Source organism: Arvicanthis niloticus, chromosome 1 (assembly GCF_011762505.2).
Source record: "Arvicanthis niloticus isolate mArvNil1 chromosome 1, mArvNil1.pat.X, whole genome shotgun sequence".
Taxonomy (NCBI): Eukaryota; Metazoa; Chordata; class Mammalia; order Rodentia; family Muridae; genus Arvicanthis; species Arvicanthis niloticus.
Genome location: NC_047658.1, coordinates 144,090,658 through 144,112,601, shown reverse-complemented (window position 1 = coordinate 144,112,601; position 21,944 = coordinate 144,090,658). Strand labels below are relative to the sequence as shown.

Here is a 21,944-nt window from a genome sequence, read left to right as displayed (position 1 = left end):
ACTAAAATATATTAGAACTCTAAAGGCTGGAAAGCTGGCTCAGCAGTTAAGATGGCTCACCGGCTGTTCTTCCAGAGAACCTAGGCTCCATTCTTAGCAGCCACAATTTGGCTCACAGACATCTATAACTAACTCTAGCTCCAAGGAAGCTGACTAACTCTCTTCTTGCTTCTACTGGCACAGCAAACATGTGGTACACACACATGCCAGCAAAACACCCATACACATTTAAAAAAAAAAATCTTAAAAAAAACCCTTTAAAATGCCTCAATAAAAGAACAAATAATCCATTGGAAAATAGTGCTAAAGACATGAATAAACATGCCACCAATGACATGAACATCTGAGCCAGATGGTGGTGGCACACACCTTTAATCCCAGCATTCAGGAGGCAGAGGCAGGCTGACCTCTGAGTTTGAGACCAACCTGGTCTGCAGGAGTGGGTTCTAGGACCAAGCTACACAGAAAAACTCCATCTTGAAAAACAAAACAAACAACAAAAAAGAACATATGAATAGCAAGTAAGCAAGCACAAGAATATGTTTGACATCACTGGTCATTAGAGAAAGTTCGGTAGACCAAGTGACACAGATAAAACCTACCACGTTTTCTGAATGGCTAAAGTGAAAAATAGCTGTCTCACCAAATGTGGATGAGGATGTGAAGAAACTACATTACCTACCTTGCTTGTCGGAAGGCAAAGTTATATAGCCACTAAGAACTGTTTAGCAGAGCGGAGCAGAGAGTGCATGCCTGTAAATCCAGCACTGGGGAAGCAGAGGCAGGAGGATTATAAGTTCAATGCCAGCCTGAGCTTCAGAGATTCAACTTCACCCCATCACAAGAAACTACTTTAGTTTTTCCTTAAAAACTGAAGCATTCAGTTACCATGTATCACAGCAAATTCACTCTGACAATTACCACAAAGGAATGAAAGCCTAAGTCCAGAGGAGAAGTCTTAGCTGGTAAGCATTTGCCACAGACGCCTGAGAACCACGGGAACCCACTATGATGATACAGACTCCTAAAAGCTGTCCTCTGACTTCCACATGCATGCCATGGCATGCACACAGATGAACACACAGTAATAAGGAGTGAGAGAGGTGGCCTTGTTGAAGGAAGTAAGTCAGTGGGGTGAGCTTTCAAAAGCCTGTATCAGACTCAGCCTTGCTCTTGCTCTGCCTCCATCTTTCATATCAGATGTGAGCTCTGTGCCATGCCTGCCTACCACCATGCTCCCCACTATGATCTTGGACTAAACCCTTTAAAACCAGAAGCAAGTCCCCAACCAAATGCTTTATTTTATAGGTAGCCTTGGTCATGATGTCTCCTCATAGCAATCAGAACAGAAAGTAAGACATGTTTGTTTACACAAATGCCTATGAATTAATATAAACAGCAGTTTCATTTGAAACAAAAAATTCAATAAATCATTCACGATGCTCACACAAATTATATAACTAGCACACAAATACCATAAAATACTACTAAAAAGACACTATCAAAACTCATTGACAATTTCAGTGAATCTCCAGAGAATAATACAACATTTAAAAAGACAACTCCAAAAGTTTATGTGCTATATACAATTTCCTTCAATAATACTTCTGAAACTACAAAATTCTACAGAACAGACTAGTGAGTACAGGAATTACAATTAAGAAGAGAGGAGAAAATTCTGTGAGTATTTTATGGCATTTTTGGAAATAATCAATTGGTTGGTATATAGAATTATCCATATAATGGAATATTATTCAGCAATATAAAGAAATAAACTACTAATATAAACAACATTTTATTTTTTTAGGCATATTTTCAAATGTATTTTTATGATATACCTTAATGGAGTTTAGCAGACATCAAATGCTGTTCTTAAACTCTTATGTCACTTATTGATATATTGCATAAACCAGTAAAGTGTATTTATTCACTAAACCTTTTGTGTTCCGTTTCTGATTACTAATATTTGAAATGACATTGTATCAAGTGTGAATTCAATTCTTTTCTCCAAATGTAGTATTGCATCTTTAATTTTTATTAGAACACAATCAACCCTGAATTATTACATCACTTTTAGAACTAGAGAAAAGTAACACCTTGTATTTAAAATGACAAGTTAATAACTGCCGCCATCTGCAGGCAACACAGAAACCTCTCTGGCGTTTACCTCTTTTAAACAGCATTTTAAAATCTCAAATGTTATACCAAGTAAAAGAAAAAAGCAAAAGGCCAAATAGTTTATGATTCTCCTTCTAGGAAATGTATGAGAAAGGCAAACTATCTACAGAATATATTGATAAACCAGGCATGGTGGTTCATGCCTATAATCCCAGCACAAAAGATGCTGCACAGGAGCATAAGGAAACAGATGCCAGGCCAGCCTGGGCTACAAATGATTCTGCTCAAGAACAAAACAGAGTGGGGCTAGGGAGACATCAGTGGCCACTTCATTATAAAAAGGGAAACTACATGTTAACCTTTTTCTAAAAGCGCATCTATATAGATGTTGGTCAACTACATTAATGTATTTTAAAAACTACTGAAATAACTGCTAACAAGAGGTAAATGTCATGGTGTGTACATTTTCCCACAATGAAGCAAACTAAAATTATAAACACAAATGCTTCCAAGGGTGTCAACTGCACTATAAAGTTAGGGATGTCAACACATCAGTGGTAGAAAAACAGTCTAACATCAGGTGTACTTTATGTCATTAACAGTGATCTGTTGTTATTCCTAGGTTGGCCTTTAACCCTCAGCACTTGGGAGGCAGAGGCAGGTGGATCTCTTAGTTCAAGACCAGCCTGGTCTACGGAGCAAGTTCCAGGACAGCCAGGGCTACACAGAGAAACCCTGTAAAAACCCAAAACAAACCAAAGAAACAAACAAAATCATAATTACCTTAATAAGAGCTTTTTTAGTGAGTTTCTGATTAACTTCAGGCTTATTCATTATGTTCTTTGCTCTGTGAGCATATTCCAATGTACTCAGAGTTTCCTGTTATAAAAAGGAAAGTTAATACTTACTGAGGGCATGAAGATGAAAATAAAGACACTCTTATTTAAAATGTACTGCATAACTTACAATCATAATTTCTATGTGTGTTTAATGTGTGATCTATTTATGGACTATTTTATCCTTGTGTGTGCTGTATGTGTGCATGAGTATGAAAGCCATCAGGACAAGGTTGAACATCTTCATCACTCTCCTTCTCAGCCTTTGAGGTGGTGCCTCTCAATGAACCTGAAACGTGCCTGAATCTAGCTAGACTGGCTGGCCAGTGAGTTCCCAAAGCCAGAACTACATCACCAAACTTAGCTTTGATGTATAAACTGGGGATCTGAATTTGGGCCTCCTCATGCTTGTATGACAAGCACTTTACCAGCAGAGCCAGCTCAAGCCACCTACACAGGTCTTAAACTCAATGAATTCCACCAGCTGGTGAATAAACAAAATGTCCTTTTATATAACAATTTTCTCAAAGATAAAATCTTTCATCTTGGAAGGAAATTCATTAGGATGATGTTCTAAAGGGTAGTTTTACTATATTCTATATTGCAGGGAAGATTAGAAAATAAAAAAGTGCAAGTTTCAGAAGTTTCTGAAACAGATACACCAGGCCCCTCCCTCTCTAAGGATATTATAAGTAGTAAGAACTACTGAGAGATACCCTCAGACCAGAGCGTCCCTGAACTAAACACAGTGGGCCCCTCCCAGAGAGACACTCTCAGTCCAGCAGAACTACTCCTAAACAAACCTTGCTGCCTGGAAGAGGCAGACACCAGCCCACCCACCTGAAAGAGACATTTGTCAGCCTGTTGAGCTGTATGCAAGTTAAGCTGTCATGAGCAGATGCACACCGAGGATGGGGTGGGGTGGAGGGGTTGGTGATGCAGATGTTTTTGAGTAATTTCTGATCCTATAAATAATCTCTCACCCATATTACCATAAGTAACCCCAATAAAATCCATTATTTCACCAAGTTGAGCTCTGGTGATATCTTTACGTTGGTCTGGCATGTGTTCTCTGAGATAAGTAGATATCTGTTCATGAGATTCCAGAAACAGTGTTACACAATACCTTTATCCACATAGTTAATTAGCACCCATAAAAAGGAATCAAGTGTGGACTGGAGAGATGGCTCAGTGGCTAAGAGCACTGGCTGCTCTTCCAGAGGTTCTGAGTTCAATTCCCAGCAACCACATGGTGGTTCACAACCATCTGTAATGGGATCTGATGCCCTTTTCTGATGTGCATGAAGACAGCGATAGTGCACTCACATATACAAACTAAATAAATCTTAAAAAAAAAAAAAAGAAAGAAATGTTGATATGTAGAAAACTTTTAACAAAGCATAACATAATGAAAATAGCATGCTAAGTACAAGAATTCAGTGCTCCAAAAGGACTTAACTCAGTCTAAGTCCTCAATGCACTCCTCCGGAACCACTCATCACTAATGACATTCAGCAATCCTTTTTATTAACGTGCATGAGTATTTTTCCTGCATGTATATCTGTGCACCATGTGTAGGCCTAGTGCCTAAGGCACCAGAAAAGGGCAACAGATCCCTAAGAATGGAGTCACGAAGAGTTGTGAGTCATCACGTGGGTGCTGGAAATCAAACACTGGTCCTCTGGTAGAGCAGGCTAAGTTCTTAACCACTGAGCCATTTCTTCAGCCCCAGCAATCTTTGTTTGTTTAAAGAATGTAAGCTAGCAAGATGACTCACTGAGCAAAGGCACTTGCCACCAAGCCAAATGACCTGAGCATGATTACTGGTACCCACAGGGGAGAATTGACAGCCACAAGTTATTTTCTGACTCCTATCTGTAGACCCCCACCCCAACATATACACACATACAAAATAAGTAAACAAATGAGTGAATATATATATATTTAAAATTGTGAATCCAGAGCTGATAAGATGGCTCAGTGTTTAAGAACACTTGTAGTTTTTCTCAATTCCCAGCAACCACATGGTATCTCATAAGGGATCTGATGCCCTCTTCTGGCATGTAGGTGTTTATGCAGACAGAGCTTTCTTACATTTAAAAAAAAAAAAAAAAAAAAAAAAAAAAAACATAAATAAATTTAAAATTCTGAACCAGTTTGGCAGTATATGCCATCACAGCACTATGGAAGCTAAGGCAAGGAGATCATGAGTTTTTGGTCAGCCTGAAAGACATCACAAATCCTATTTCAAAAGAAAACTAGCCCCCAAAAGGAAGAAAAGAGGGGAGGGGAGGGGAGGGGAGGGGAGGGGAGGGGAGGGGAGGGGAGGGGAGGGGAGGGGAGTAAAAAACTACTTTGGAAGTCATAACTGGCTTTTTATTGTACCAGATTGTTCTATATTATAGTATAGAATGAAGCCAGTAAATGAATTTTAAAAATATGGACAGCTAAGAAAGGCTTTAGTTCCCAGGGCTGCTGCTTTCTCTCAAAGGGCTTACCTCAAGATTGAGAGATGCAGGGGAAATGGTTGCAATTATAGATGTTCTTGTGCGTCCCCCAAGAGAGTCTTGCAGGATTCTAGTTAGTTTAGATTCTCGATAAGGAATATGAGGTGTTCTTTCCACAAGAGCAGTAATAACTCTTCCCAGAGTCAACAGGGACTGGTTAATATTTCCAGCTTCCCGGGCCCTCTTGTCAACAGCTCCAGAACGCCCAATATTTTCACTTCCTGCAAGATCAACCTTTAATTTAAGAAAAAAAAAAGTCAATCTATTGTATTTGGATTCAAAGATTTGTATTCTTTTATATATTTCATTATATATACAATGTTCTAAATCGCTAGCAAAATAAATTTTCCAAAACAAATTCTTTCCTCTACTTCAAAGCTAATTGATAAAGTAACTATGAAAATACTGTACATAAGTGAGAATTCCAAGTTTCTCTAGGAAGTAATCAAGTGAGGCTGGAGAGATGGCTAAGAGGTTAAGAACATTAACTGCTCTTCCAGAGGTCCTGAGTTCAATTCTCATGTGAATGAACCACATGGTGGCTCACAACCATCTGTAATGGGTTCTGATGCCCCTTCTTCTGGTGTGTCTGAAGACAATGACAGTGTACTCACATATATAAAATAAATAAATCTTAAAAAGAAAAAAAAAAAAAAAAGAATAGCACAGTGGCATCACGGCAGGATACTTACCAAATTCAACTTCCCAATTTTCACAAGCTCTTCTCCATCAATTGTCATTTCTTTCATGTGTATTGTAACAGAAAAAACTGAGTGTGAACGACTAGAAAACAAGATCAAGTTGTCTACTCATTATAATGGAATGTTATTTGTTCCCTATCAAATACTAAAAGCAGGAAAGGAAGCTCTGAACGCAGCAGGGAGGGCCAAGACATCACCAATCAGAAAATACAACTTGGAAGGACAAAATTCTACCTGATATCTACAATACTGATCCTATCAAAGAAGCTATCAAAACTATTCTAGGACTTTTGCAGTTCCTGGGTTCCATCCCCAGGCTCTACACATTTCATCCTAAAATTTAACCTGGGTGCCCAGAAGACATAGTTTTGTTCAAATCTTTTGTTTGGTTTGTGGTTTGTTGGTTTTGAGACACCATGGGCCTGGGGTGGCCTGGAATTCCACCTGCCTCAACCTCCTAAGTGCTGTGATTAAGGTGTGTGCCACCACCTTGCTTTGGTTTGGTTTTTGAGTCAACAGAAAGGTTAAAGACAATAAGAAAAGGCTGTTTGTGCTTTGTACAGCCCAAGCTGGCCTAGTTACACAAGCACAGCTCATCAACAACTCATGACCATTTCCCCAGCCTCCCAAATGCTGGAATTTCATATATGAACCACCACACCACACCCAGCACACCATCGTTTGAAACTGAAGGTCTTTGAGACATTAATACTTCTGCACTAATTTAACTTTTCTTTGTTTTCCTTTCTTTTTTGTTTTTGTTTTGGTTTTTTCGAGACAGGGTTTTTCTGTGTTAGTCCTGGCTGTCCTGGAACTCACTCTGTAGACCAGGCTGGCCTCGAACTCAGAAATCCACCTGCCTCTGCCTCCCAAGTGCTGGGATTAAAGGCGTGCGCCACCACTGCCCGGCCTTTGTTTTCCTCTCAATCTTCCAGTATTGCCAGACTCTTTATGAATCTGATGCCAAGTACCAAGGACTCCCTTAGAGCTCCAAATCTACTATGTGACCCAATTCCCTGACCCATCCTAACTTGATGCCTCCAAAGTTGTACTAAATGGAAAACAGAGCAAAGAACAGGGTGGTTTTCTTACCTAGAGTAAGCATTCATCAAGGTTGCTGCAGTTGTCCTTTTTGCCGCCCCCTTCTCTAAGATTTGGTAGACTTCATCTTTGTTGTGTACTGTGATTTCCTCTAAGCCTTTGATTATCACTCCTCTCTGATCAGATATCAAAGAACATCTATTACTTTATAAAGAAAAGTACACTGACTTTTAAAAGACTTGTACAGTAAAATTTGGGAACTTTCCTTCTCAAACCCCGAGTTACCTTGTTCCGGGGATCATCAAACATCTGCAGCCTTTCAGAAACATCAGAAGATGGACTAAGAAGATCAAAAAGCTCCTCATTATAGATTTCCAATAGGGACACTTTAACTGAAAACTCAGTGCCATTATCAGTAAGTTTCTCAAAAATTTGATGAAGAGTGCGTGGAATTATACCAGCCAAAGGATCCTGAAATTATATTAATAAGAATTAAAATGAACTCAAAATGTCATTTACTATATAGTTAAAATATGACAAAGATTTCCTTCAGAGTTTATCACTGTATTTGCAGCACTGAGGATTGATCCGAAGGACTTACACATATTAGGCAAGTACTCTACGGCTCAGCTATACCTCCCATCCCTGCTTTTCTTTTTAGATACAGGAGTCTCCCTTAAATTGTCCAGGTTGGCACCACACTTGAGACACTTTTGCCCAGATGCACACCATCATACCTAAGTCTAGTTTATTTAAGGTTTACTATATAGCCAAGCCTGGCCTCTAATTTGCAATTCTCCTAACTCAGCCACTCAAATAATAGCATCCAGGCACAAGCCATTACACCTGGCTTATCGTATATTTCAATAAGAGCCAGTTAATCCTTCCCATCCAGTTGTTCTGCATTCTACCAATCACAAAAAAAATTTGAAAAAAAAATTCTATCTGAAGGCTGGAGCGATGACTCAGCATTTAAGAGCACTGACTGCTCTTCCAGAGGTCCTACAGTCAATTCCCAGCAACCACATGGTGGCTCACAACCATCTGTAAAAACATCTGGCCAGGCGGTGGTGGCGCACGCCTTTAATCCCAGCACTTGGAAGGCAGAGCAGGCGGATTTCTGAGTTCCAGGACAGCCTGGTCTACAGAGTGAGTTCCAGGACAGCCAGGGCTACACAGAAAAACCCTGTCTCGAAAAACCAAAAAAAAAAAAAAAAAAAAAAAAAAAAAAAAAAAGACATCTGATGCCCTCTTCTGGCAGGCAGGCAGGCAGGCAGGCAGGCAGATAACACGCAGATAGAGCACTGATACAGCACTCATAATCCAGCATTTAGGAGAGAAAAGGTCAGTTCAAGGTCAGCCTCGGCTATATGACAAGCTTAAGGTCAGCCTAAGCTTTTGTAAGGGCCTGTTTCAGAATAAAGAACTCTGCCCCTGCCCCAAATAAAAAGAGTATAACAATTATTTACATAGTACTTGCATTGTATTAGGTATCGGAAGTAGCCTATGAATGATTTAAGCTATGTGAAAGTATGTATTTAACTTATGTACAAACGTATCATCTGATAAAAGACTTTTGAGTATCCTCACACTTTGATATGTGTATATGTGTGTACTAGAATCAACCACCCTCCATGGATACTGAGAGACAACTATGGCAAGGCAAATTTAAAACTAAAACCCAACTAATCAAGTCATATCAGTCTAAGTTATAGTCAACCATAATCTAAAATATTAAATGGAAAAATATTGAAAAACAGCTGTTAAATTTAAATTTTTAAATTTAAAAATTGGGCATCATTCTAAGCAGCATGATGAAGTAATGCACCATTGTAGAGAGAATCTCTACAGTGTTTACAAAACATCATACCTGTCAATAAAAACGCCTTTGTCAAATGAGGTGAAACAGGAGATGGGACACTAGCAGGAAGAGAGAGGACTCCGGGAAATACTGAGAGAACATAAGGAGAGGCAGGGAAAGATGAGGAAGAGACTCCAATGAGACTCAGGAAGATACTGAGGAGACTCAAAGAAGTGGGCCAGGCCTGAAGGAGAGGTAACTAACATAGGAGGAAAAATGGATTTTTTTTTTACACACCATCCTGCCAGGGACATGAATCATCCCTCTGACAATATGTATCTATACTGTCTATGCTTCTTATATATTAGCCACTTGGTAGCACTATTAGCTATAATATCCATTATTCTGATAGACTGTGTTAAATATTTGATTAACTCTTATTTCAAAGTATCCCAGTATTATGGAGCCTGAGATACAATAAATATTACAAGTCCAAGGGAAATATATAATAAGTTCCAGGCCAGCCTGGGCTACAGTATAAGACCTTATCTCAAAAATAATAATATCATCATCATCATCAACAAAAACAATAATTTTTAAACTATCACCTAAAACACAATAGCAGTGATTCTGGCAATTTGAGGATATCAAAGAGAAAAATGTAAACTGTTTCATTTAAGTGACAAAGTAAAAGTATAATAAAATTTTGAGACACAGAAAAACCATATTTGAATAACATACTATAGTATATAAGTTTTATTATATTGTTATTGATAAAAATTTATTATACTTAATTTATAAATTAGATATTATCATAGGTACATATGTAAGAAAAGATATAATGTCCATACTGTTTACTATTTTTAGTACCTGCTATGGGTCTTGAAATGTTAATCATTTCCCTACAGATAAAGCAGGGTGGTAGGGGAGAGACTGCATTCTGCACCTGCTATTCTGGAGTCTAAAAGGCCCTCCCTTTTTATCATTTAACTGTACTGTATGTATTGGTCTTATCTCTCCCATTCTGACTAACAGTAATTTGACTAAACTATTACTTACTGTACTTTAGTACAATAAAGAACTTAGGTTCGTGGTTGACATGGTTCTCTGATCTGCGTTTCAACAGAGGTCCATAATCAAATTTTAGTTGGCTAAATTTTTGCCACAACTGAGATAAAAAGGATGTCATAAACAATAAATACCTCCTCCCAGGTATATACTTCATTAGGTGACCTTTCACCTTCCATTGTAAACGTTTTTCCAGTGCCAGTCTGGCCATATCTGTTAAATATTTCAAAAAAAAAAAAAAAAAAAAAAAAAGCATTAAGTCAAAAGCAAACACACATATCTAAACCTTCTAAACTTGGAAAGTTGTTTTGCTTACGCGAAGATGGTGCAATTATAGCCCATAATAACTTCATCTAGAATTGGACAAACAACACTTCGGTAAACATCAATTTGTTTTGTAGACGCTCCAAACACCTATTTTTAAAAGAAAAAAGAAAAAAAGCTCTGAAAACACATCATTCATGTTAATAATTTGCCACTAGAAACTAGCTCATCAAACTTGAAGGCAGCGCTCAGAAGCATGCATGTTCCATGGAATCACTTTACATTAGTGAATAATCGAGGAAAAGAAGAAAATAAGTACCATATCAAAGGTGTATGTTTTCTTTGAGGTCTTGTCAGTCAATCCTGCAGTTCGAACACTAACTTCTTTCCGTGCATGATCACATTCTACCACTGAGTGGGCATTAGCTTTCCGTTCTGCCAAATTAAATGGTCTGTAAGAAGAAATACACAGAATTAGAAACTTTCAGTTAATTTAAATAACACTTTCCTGCCGGGCAGTGGTGGCGCACGCCTTTAATCCCAGCACTTTGGGAGGCAGAGACAGGCGGATTTCTGAGTTAGAGGCCAGTCTAGTCTACAGAGAGAGTTCCAGGACAGCCAAGGCTATACAGAGAAACCCTGTCTCGAAACACCCCCCCCCCCCAAAAAAAAAAAAGAAGAAGAAGAAGAGAGGCCAACATAAGATGTAAAAACATCTTTTTCAGAATTCCATTCCTACTTGATTTATCTATTTTGAGAAAGGGTCTCTCTGTAGCCCATACTGTCTGGCAACTTACAGGGCTGACTTCAAACTCACAAAGATCCTTCTGCCTCTGCCTCTCCAGTGCTGGGATTAAAGGTGTGTGCCATTAAATCAGCTCATATTTCTAATATTCTTAACTGTGATTGCACTTCAAGAGTGAAGACTAAAGTTTAGAAATCTAAAATTCACTTAACAGCCAAGCTACTATGTGCAAGTCATCTGTAATCCCTGCACTTTGAGGCAAAAACAGGAGAACTCTGGGGCAAGCTGGCTAGCTAGAATAGCCAAAATTGTAAGCCCTGAGTTCTGTGAGAGATCCTGGGCCACCTAGCAAGATATCCAAGGTCAACTCCAGGCCTACACATGCATTCACACCACTCACAAACACACATTTTTAAAGGGAGAGAAGGATTAGGAGGGAGAGTGAGATGGCTCACTCCATGCTTGCCACCAAGCCTTAGAGTTGAGTTCAAGCCCCAGAACCCATATAGTAAAAAGAATGAATCTACTCGCACAAGTTGTGCTCTAGACTGTACACCTAACCAACCAACTAGCCAGCCAGCCAGCCAGCCAGCCAACCAACCAACCAACCAACCAACCAACCAATAAATGTTTTTTAAAAGTGGGGAAAAGAATGAAAAAGGTGATTTCTTGGGCTAAGAATAAAGCTTGGCTGGCAGTATGGCTGGCATGCACTTGTCTCAAAACACAACTCGGGAACTTGTCCTCATGGCACTCTTCTTCCCCATAAACCTCAAATAAGGCCCCATAAATTCCTGTCAAGAACTACAATCCACAGAGTAGAATCCATAAAATACTTACATACTTAATACACAATTGAGCCAAAAGGAACAGCCTGAGTTATTAACCCCACTGAGTATGCACATTATGTAAGGAAGGTCTACACAGAAAACTCTTTCCCTCATTGCTAGACAACCAAGGTGTTCTCTATTTAAGATGCATACCTCAACCTCTCTTCCCATACCCCATTCACTAGCATATTACTGAGTGGTCAGAAGAGCAATTTTGTGATCTTGGGAAATTTAACTCCTGGATAACAGTAATGCTATCATTTTGCCACTATACTGAAGCCTGGAACAATGCATATTACTCATAAGAATATACAACATTATTGAAAGCCCACTAAAATCCAAGTTAAAACCAATGTATGTTGAGGTAAGCCAAAAAGTACACGGATTTACTTTCCAGTGACTAAAGCTTCTCCAATTATATTCCTATTCCTATTCCTAGCATCTCTGTTACTTTCTAACGTGAACATGAGATTAAGCTCCTGAATGAATGACATTCAAATTGTTAGGACAGAGTAATAAATTTATACAGATCACATATTGCTAAAAATTATGAAAACTCACACCATTAATCCCAGCACCCAGGAGGCATAGGCCGGAAGACTCAGTTAATTACAAGTCAGCATATCTACATAGCAAGATATAGGCCAGCCAGGAAGGAAAATAGAATTTTTAAAACCCTCAAGAGGTATCTTAGAGACTGCAATGTACCAAAACAAGTACTTCCAAGTACTATTTCCTGCCCCAATCCCTCTAACTAGAAATTGCAAGGTTCTTGCTGATTCCTAACTCCACCAGTTTGGGCCTCAATACAGATTATAAAATTTCAAACCAAAATGATAAGAGAAGGATACTAAAAGTTTTTAAATTTTTTTAAATCCTGTGTCATTACACAAATATTCATCACATACTTACTATATGATAAATAGCAATGATAAACTAGTGAACAAAACAAAATTCAAAAATCAAATTGTGAGATAGACAACAGTGAAGAGCACACACTGTACCCAATTACCTGCAGCTCCAGCTCCAGGGGATCCAACAGTATCTTCTGATTTCCAGGGACACCCAAACTCCTACACACAGACACACAGACACACACACACTCACATAATTAAAAATGAAAATCTTTTTAAAAGGGGTTGCTGTATCTGTAGCTCAGGTGATAAGAATGCTTGCTTGCCTAACATGCACACAGGCCTGGAGTCCAATTTCAGCCCCATGTACAGTAAATACAGCAGGGCACACCAGTAACCCCAGAACTCAGAAGTGGAGGCAGAAAAATAAGTTACTCAAGAATAAGGCCACCTGAGTACAACAAATCCTGTCTCAAAAGAAAAAAATAAACAAAAACATCACTAAATCCTTCTCAGGGAACTTTGAACATACTTGGAAGAGAAATTACCAAATAAATATATCAAGTACTAATAAATTAGAAATAAATAAGCAAAATAAAAGGACATAGGAAGTAATAAGACAGGTAAGTATACTATTTTGGTGTGATTATGAAATGTTTCCTGATAAGGTGACATTTAAGCAGAATCTAAAATGTGAAAGAGTCAAATGTAGATAATTTGGCAGAAAGGTTTTCCAGGGAGACAACAGAAACTGCCAGGGCCCTGACTTGCATAATAGATGCAGTCTTCTGTTTTGTTTTGTTGTTTGAGACAGGATTTCTCTGTATAGCCCTGGCTGTCCTGGAATAGACCAGACCTGCCTCTGCCTCCCAAGTGCTGGGAATAAAGGGGTACACCACCACTGCCTGGCCTGTAGATGCAGTCTTAAAAGCATGTATGTTGCAATATTTTTTATATATAAATACCGGTGGCCCGCTCCTGTTACCCGCCCCCATGTTTTATTTCCTGAATTAAAGACACACACACACACACACACAGAGAGAGAGAGAGAGAGAGAGAGAGAGAGAGAGAGAGAGAGAGAGAAAAGACACACACAGCCTTTATACTTTGATATGTCATAACCAGCACAACAGTTGGGCCACTTCCTAACCTCCTGCCAATAATCCGAGTTAGTACTTACTAAATTCTATATTCGACCTTGGCTGCCCTGGACCCTCAGGGCTGCCCAACTGGGCCTCACTCTCCAGGCTCCTTCACATGCTGGCTATGCCTCCCTGTCCTCCACTCTTCTCAGGCTTGACATCTCTCCTCTCCCTTCTCTCAGTCCCAAGCCCTGGAATCCTAAAAGTCCCGCCTCTGTCTGCCCTGCCCAGGCTTTGGTTGATGGCATCTTTATTTACCAATCAGAACCAACTGGGGGCAGGGTCCCTCCAGGATCCACATTAGCATTAGAATACAAGCAGCATTAGGCCAAACCCACTACACGAGTAATTAAGGGGAAAGGAGCAGTAGGGATAGGTCAGAGGCCAGCAGCGCTTATTCCCCAACACTCTTGTCTAGTGGTTACAAATGTTGGGGTTGGTCTTGTGAACTATATATTCAGATGCTTATTTGTGTGTGTGTGTGTGTGTGTGTGTGTGTGTGTGTGTGCCCAGACATCAGATTACAGTACAGAGAATGACTTGGTCAAGTACTTCCAGACTCAATGTTATGTAAAAATTGTTTTCCATCTTCTCTGATTTTATGATAAAGAGCTGATCAGCCTATGGCGGGGCAGGAGAGGACAGTGGAAGTGGGGCATCAGATCCCAGGGAGGGATAGGAGGAGAAGAGGAAGAAAGGTGTAGAGAGACCATGAGGACACATGGAGCAGAGCAAGCCAGAGCAAGACTCAGATGGCAAGTAATGGGCCATTTATTTATCTGGGTTATTAACAGCCTAGTCAGGTTGTATGGCTCAGAACCTGGCAAGCACATTGCCAACAGCTTCTTAATAAAAACACCAGGTCTCTGTGTTTTTACTCGAGAGCTAAACAGGATAAAGTGGGTGTAACAACCCTGGAGATAACTGGAAGCAAAAGGAGGTGTGGCAATCCTCACCATCATCACCAAAATACTACTATACACAATGCCAGCTCTAAGTGATCCCATGCCCTCTTTGAACTTCTGCAAAGAGGCACACACATGGTATACATTCATAAAGACACGTTACACATAAATGAAAATAAATCCTTGCATTAAAAACTCTGAAATAAATAATGAACTCAACAAAGTACCGAGATACAGTCAGGGCAGGTGAACAGGGTAAGGTGGTGAAAGCATTCTCTGGGTCAAGTCTGAGGGCATGAGTTAAGTGGGCAAACTTCCCAAATACACACACACACATCACACACCCTGTGGCACATTAATGCTTGCACTGACATACACATCATACACACATATAAGATTTAAAATTAACATGTAAAAATCAGTTGCACTAATATATCCTAGCAAGAACGTCTAGAAAGAAAATTACAAAAGTAATTTAATTTAAAATAACATCAAGAATTAATAAATTAATTTAGCCAGGTAGTTTAAAAGACTTATTAAATGGTAATTACAACACATTATTGAAGCCAGTTATGATAAATCCTAACACTTGGGGAGCTAAGGCAGTAAAATCAACACACTAGAGAGGAACCTAGGACTGTTTTAAAAATACCCAAAACAAAAAACTAAAAACAAACATACAAAAACAAAAAACAAACAAACAAAAAAACCCAACAAACCTTCAGGACTCATACTTCTTGCTTTTAAATTTTATTCTAAAGGTGTAAGCAGTCAAAACTGTACAGGACTGGAACAGACAGACAGGGACCAGTGAAACCCAGTGCTCATAAATAAACCCTCTCCTTTATGGGCAAATGATTTTAGACAAACGAGCCAAAACCATTCAGAAGTCTTTGTGACACGGTGACAGAAAAACTATTCAATGAAGCCGAGTGCTCACCTAACATCACAAAAAGTGGACCAAAGACTTGCACCTGAGACTTTAACACCATAAAACTTAGAGAAACAAAGAAGAAAAAGCCTGGCAACTTTGAGTTTAGCAATAATTCTTTGGAAAAGACACCAAAGGCACAGGCAACAGTATCAAAACCAGGCATGGTGGCTCACACAGGTAACATCAGGACACTGCCCTAGGAGCCCTGACTGCATTGACTTCAAGACTGGATGCAGATGAGTTGGAGACTAGGCAGAAAGCTATAAAGTAAGACCCTGCCACCAAACACAAGACCAAAGAGAATCTAATGTACAACATAAGAAAGCCTCATATGTTGCTTATTAAAGCTTAAAACCAGGAACACCACTTGATAGAGAGAAGACTAACCAATCAGACAAGAAAAACCTATGCTAAAACTATTGTACATAACAGACACATGTAAACGTTTTTCACTAGTAAAAAATGTGAAAAAAAAAAAGAAATCTCTTAAGGCAAGCCTTGCTGGGCAGTGGTGGCACACGCCTTTAATCCCAGCACTTGGGAGGCAGAGGCAGGTGGATTTCTGAGTTCGAGGCCAGCCTGGTCTTCAGAGTGAGTTCCAGGACTGCCAGGGCTACACAGAGAAACCCTGCCTCGAAAAACAAAAACAAAACAAAACAAAACAAAACAAAACAAAAAAAAAAGCAAGACTTGAAATGTAAGAGGACAGTATGGACACATGAGATGTTTTATTTCTTAATTTGAATAATAAATAAAAGCACATATTACAATGGTGCCGCTGCCTTCCTAGTGCTGGGATTAGAGACCTGTACCACCACACCCCCACCGTTAGGGTTCTTTAAAGCTTTTTATGACTCAAATCTTTTGTAAGTAACAAAAGAAATAACAGTACACATAATACTGCCTAATTATTATACTGCAAAATAATTGTAAAAAAAAAAAAAAACACATTTGTTTGTTGGATTAGAGCTAGCTTATGTAAAGAATACTTCTTGTTGTTCTAGAGGACTGGAGTTCTGTTTCTAGACCCCACAAGTGGTGGCTCACAATCACCTGTAACTCTAGCTTCTAGAGGTGATGCTTTCTTCTGCTCTCCATAGGCACTCATGTATGCAAATACCCGCACACATACACAGTATTAAGAGTAAAAATTTTCTGAGGCAGAGTTTTCTCTTTGTAGCCCTGTGCTGTCTTGAAACTCGATCTGTAGAGCAGGCTGGACTCCAACTCAGTGATCCACCTGCCCCTGCCTCCTGAATGCTGGGATCAGAGGTGTGCTCTCCACCACTGCCTAACTAAATTCTTTTTTTTTTTTTTTTTTTTTTTGGCTAAATTATTAAGTGCATTTACTTTCCTACGGATTAAAAACTAAGTTCCAAATTTAGTAACTAATAAAAGCTCCAGAGTGCAGCAATTAAGTATCTTTGGTTAGACTGGAGGTTGCTGCCACACCTCCTCTCTGACACCTAGTTTAAAAACTTGGGTCTGGTAGCTCAAACTTGAATTGCTTATAACTCCAGAACTCAGAACTAAGGCAGGGAGCTAATCTGGGTTTGAGGCCAGTCTCAGCAAAAACAACAAACCAAAAAGACACAGTGGCGCGCACACACTGGTCACCCAGCAATCCCAACTAAACCACCCAGAGACTGAGAAGTAAAGTACGGCGGTAATAGTTCCAGACCAGCCTCGGTAAAAATCACAAGAATTCAAAAAATTAAAAAGAAAAAAAAAAGAAAAAAAATGGGTAAGTTATTTGGATGTCAGTCGCGCAGAGTTGAACCCCCACATCCTCCCTCTTCTCACAGTTCTGCCCTTTGGTCTATGAACAAAGGCAGATAAAAAAGGAAATATGCTGTGCCATGGACATGCACCTTCATTAACTTGTGAGCTTCATAAACCCACTTACATCTTAGCTTAACTTAAATTCAGCGATGTCTACTTGGTTAATAGAGGTGAATAAGCTATTGCATCTAGAATAAAGAACTATTACTCTTTCCGAGTTGGAAATAACCCCAAGGCAAGCGCCAAACTACATGCAAAGTAGGTATGAAGCTTTATTTCCAAGCTGACAACTTTATTTCCAAGCTGACGGAGTAGATAGGGCAATGACAGCTAAATTTTCGGCGACATTGGCTTTTAAAAGGGAACGCACTTTTCAGCGAAGAGCAACCATCAAATTCTTTGTGAATGCAGCTTATCTCTAACCAATACCAACATCCTTTCTCTTCCAAAACAAACCCTAATTTAGAACTGAACATGGTACCATTTTTTACCGAACAAAACATGGGAAGCCTAGAGAAGGATAATTTAGATTCCTTCAGAAAATGTAAACAAATCGCTCTCCTGAACGGCGCCAGCGAACCCTCGGCGTCCGGACTTGTCTCTGCCTCTCCTTACCTGCATCTCACCACCACCTGAATGTTCTTGCCCTTTTCCTCTTTCTTCTTCGAAGAACTCGGCTGAGACGCCATGACGGTCGAGCCAAAACCTGCCGGCCTGGCGGTGACTCCGACACAGTGAGAAACGGGCGCCGCCTCTTCTCGCACGGTGCTGCCCAGGCCAGGAGGACCGAGATTTGCAGCTCCGCGTCCCCGAGGTTCACGCAGGCCTCTTGGCCGTGGCCACCGCCCCGCAAGAGTCGGAGAAGACGAACCTCCTCCGCGCAGAAATCAGCAACGATTCGGCGCCTCAAGTTTAAAAAAAGGAGTCAACTTGCCGAGCCAATAGCAGAACGGCGCGCAAGGCATCATGGGACTCCGTGCCGTCACCGTGATCACGACGGGGCGGGACCCGAGGGAAAGGACGGTGGTGCAGGCTGGAGCGTGTATGCAGAAGTACACGCTGTGTGCGAGCTTGCTGTGCCGCTGCTGGCGGACTTCTGGGGCCTGGGACGCCTATGTCGCCGCGATCGCCGGGTCCTGCCCGCCCTCCAAGGCCTCTCGTTTTCCGGAGAGGTGACGAACGACTCGGCGGGGTTTCTGGAGGTGCCGACTGGGCCGCTTAAGGTGTAGGTGGGGGCCGGGGAAACAGTAAGGCTGCTTCCTCCGCCTCAGTGAGTTCCCGGAGCTGCTTTTCTGTTTTACGGGATCTTAAAGTGGCTTAGCCTCTGATGTAACTAGCAGGTAAAGGGGAAGGCGCCGACGACCTCGCCAAATACCTGCCTTCCACAGTCCAGATCCCTGGTCCTCTGGGTTAAGCATAGCCACTGTCTATTGGTACACTACCCTCGGAGGTCGGGCGGAGTGGCAGAGGATCTCTCTGAGTTCCAGACTAGCCTGATCTACAAAGCGAGTCTAGGACAGCCACAGAGAAACCCTGTCTCCAAAAACAAAAGAAAAACTAGCCCCCATCTTAAAATGACCACAAACTGTACGTGCACAGGCACAACATAAGCCAAGGAGACCAGCAGAGGGTAATCATGAGCTGCGTGACATGAGTGCTGGGAAAAAAACTCAGGTCCTCTGGAAAAACATTGAAACATTCTTAACCAATGAACCATCCCTCTATCTGATATGTGTACGTCTTTTTTCTTCTTAAGCAAGGTCTCACATATTGTAGGCTGTTCTTGACTCCTATGTAGCCAAAGATGACCATGAACTCCTGATCCTCCTGCCTCCACCTCCTGCAGCCTGGGCTCCAAGCCTAGCTCGAGAATTTTTTCTTTGTGGAATTGAGGAGATGGTTCAGTAGTGAAAAACACCAGCTGCTCTTCCAAAGGACCCAGGTTCTGTTCCCAGTACCTACTTAATGGCTCACAACCCTTTGAGACCCTTTTGGCCTCTGTAGTCACCAAGCGCAGACATACATGTAAACTAGACACTCATACGCATAAAAAAAATTAAGAGTTTTAAAGTCTTTCTTGTAGTTGTGTGTGTGTGTGTGTGTGTGTGTGTGTGTGGTGTAGTATGTGTGTTAATGTGAATGGATGAGCCCCATGTGTGCAGACTCAGAGGCCAGAGGGTCACATACTCTGTTCTTTACATTTTTTTTTTTTAAAGTGAATGTTTAACATTACAGGGACATAATGAAACCTATACCAAACATTCTTCCATAGGTGTAAGATGGACACTGAAGAGCACTGTAAAGGCAGTGTCCTGTCACAAACCTACTGCTAACTGTTTTCTCCAACAATGAAAGTATTTGGAGTCCAGAGCACTTCATTTCAGCTTCCGGATGAATGAACACATTTGTTCTTGTTAGCAACATCATGCATATAACCATGCTTGTATATTCCATTTGGAACATGATTTATGAAAGGGCAGTTATAAGATTAGTCAACAAAATATTTACTATCTAGCTACATTTCACCAATTATGTTTCTTAGAACCAAGAATATCAATTCAAACAATAAAGGAACCCTGACTTCCCTTTAAGGGCTGGAGAGATGGTTCAGCTGCTCTTCCAGAGGACCCAGGTTCAATCTCCAGCAACCACATGACAGCTTATCACTCACTGTATCACCAGCTCCAGGGGATTTGACACAGACATGCATGCAGGCAAAACACAAATGCACATAAAGAAAAGGTAAACCACTTTTTAAAAATCCTCCATTTGGGGCTGGAGAGATGGTTTAGTGGTTAAGACTGCTGTCTGCTCTTCCAGAGGCTCAATCCCCAACAACAACATGTTGGCTCATAACCATCTATAATAAAATCTGGTGCCCTCTTTTGTTATGTAAGTGTATATATACATAGGGCACTTATGTACATTAAAATAAATTAAATCTTTTTTAAAACTCCTCCATTTGATCAGGAAGAATCCATCTGGTCTTTATGCAATTTTTTTGTCTTAAACCATATATTATATTATATTATATTATATTATATTAATGCTAAGAGTAGTGGCACATGTCTTTAATCCCAGCACTCTGGGCCAGAGGCAGGAAGATCTCTGTGAGTTTGAAGCCAGCCTGTTCTGCTTAGTGATTTCCAGGAAAACCAGAACTAGAGAGACCCTGATTGAATAAGTAAATAAATAACTAGAGTACATTGAACATATCTAAAATAAGCAATGATGAAGATGAACTATTAATGTAAAAACACTAATTAATACTTGTGTAGCCGGGCAGTGGTGGCCCACGTCTTTAATTCCAGCACTTGGGAGGCAGAGGCAGGCAAATTTCTAAGTTCGAGGCCAGCCTGGTCTACAGAGTGAGTTCCAGGACAGCCAAGGGCTACACAGAAAAACCCCGTTTCGGAAAAAAAAAAAAAAAAAAAAAAAGAAAAAAAAAAAAACTTGTATAAATTTCTTTCTTTTTGGTTTTGTATTTGGTTTTGGTGGCTTTGGTTTTTTCAAGACTAGGTTTCTCTGTGTAGCCTTGGCTATCCTGGAACTTATTCTGTAGACCAGGCTGGCCTCAAACTCAGAGTTTCACTTACCTCTGCCTCCCAATCACTGGGATTAAAGGTATGTGCCACCACTGCCTGGTTGAAAAGAAATTTTTTAATATTGGTATATTTCCAGCTTTGTAAGGAATTTCTACACACTGTTACATTTTGTTTCATCAGTTTTTTAAATGTTAATTATTGACTTATAGACATGAGGATTTGCTCCCAAACTTTATCATCCTTTATACTCTCTCTGTCCAGAATGTTCAATATTACTGTTTTTATTAAGTCAGTATTTTGCCTATTCACAGCTGAGCATTCCATTTAGTGGCTAAGTTAGAAGTTTTACAACCATGAGTTTATATGCAAACCTACTTTCATAGATTGGACCAGACACCTAGAATCCTTTCAGCCTGGCAGCTCACTTCCTCCAGTTCTCAGAAATGCTTCTGAATAATTCATTAGACACCCTCCTCATCTGCTGAGTTCTTGCTTCTGTACCTCTTCTGTATTGGATTTCCACTTCCTAGCACACACCACTATTATATCTTGAAATAATTTTTCAAGTTGTCTGTATGTATATTTAAAATCAGTAACATCACAATTGAATCATTTTGCATTCTGGATTAACATAAATTAAGCATTTTTCCAAGTCCTGAAAACTTGCACCTAAGCCTCATTTCTATTTGTAAGATCTTTTAAGGCTCTTGTGTAATCTCCACGCTACTCTTCAGTGAATAGCTGAGGGTGCCATATGTATACAGGGTTCTGTCTACAGGCCAGAAGAGGCCATCGGATCCCATTACAGATAGTTGTGAGCCACCATGTGGTTGCTGGGAATTGAACTCAGGACCTCTGGAAGAACAGCCAG

At 40.2% G+C, this 21,944-nt stretch overlaps 1 protein-coding gene across 1 annotated transcript in view; it reads right to left on the bottom strand.

The window, feature by feature from the left end:
• Positions 1-18,452, bottom strand: part of Kif11 (kinesin family member 11) — a 47,281-nt gene extending 28,829 nt beyond the window's left edge. The window contains exons 1-9 of the mRNA XM_034494822.2: positions 18,144-18,452; positions 10,656-10,788; positions 10,389-10,486; positions 10,207-10,285; positions 7,489-7,674; positions 7,255-7,379; positions 6,154-6,244; positions 5,453-5,695; positions 2,902-2,997 (exon numbers count right to left, since the gene is read on the bottom strand). Of these exons, the coding sequence (XP_034350713.1) occupies positions 2,902-2,997; positions 5,453-5,695; positions 6,154-6,244; positions 7,255-7,379; positions 7,489-7,674; positions 10,207-10,285; positions 10,389-10,486; positions 10,656-10,788; positions 18,144-18,217 (1,125 nt within the window). The 5' untranslated portion in view covers positions 18,218-18,452. The remainder of the gene's footprint in view (positions 1-2,901; positions 2,998-5,452; positions 5,696-6,153; positions 6,245-7,254; positions 7,380-7,488; positions 7,675-10,206; positions 10,286-10,388; positions 10,487-10,655; positions 10,789-18,143) is intronic.
• Positions 18,453-21,944: the final 3,492 nt, after the last annotated feature.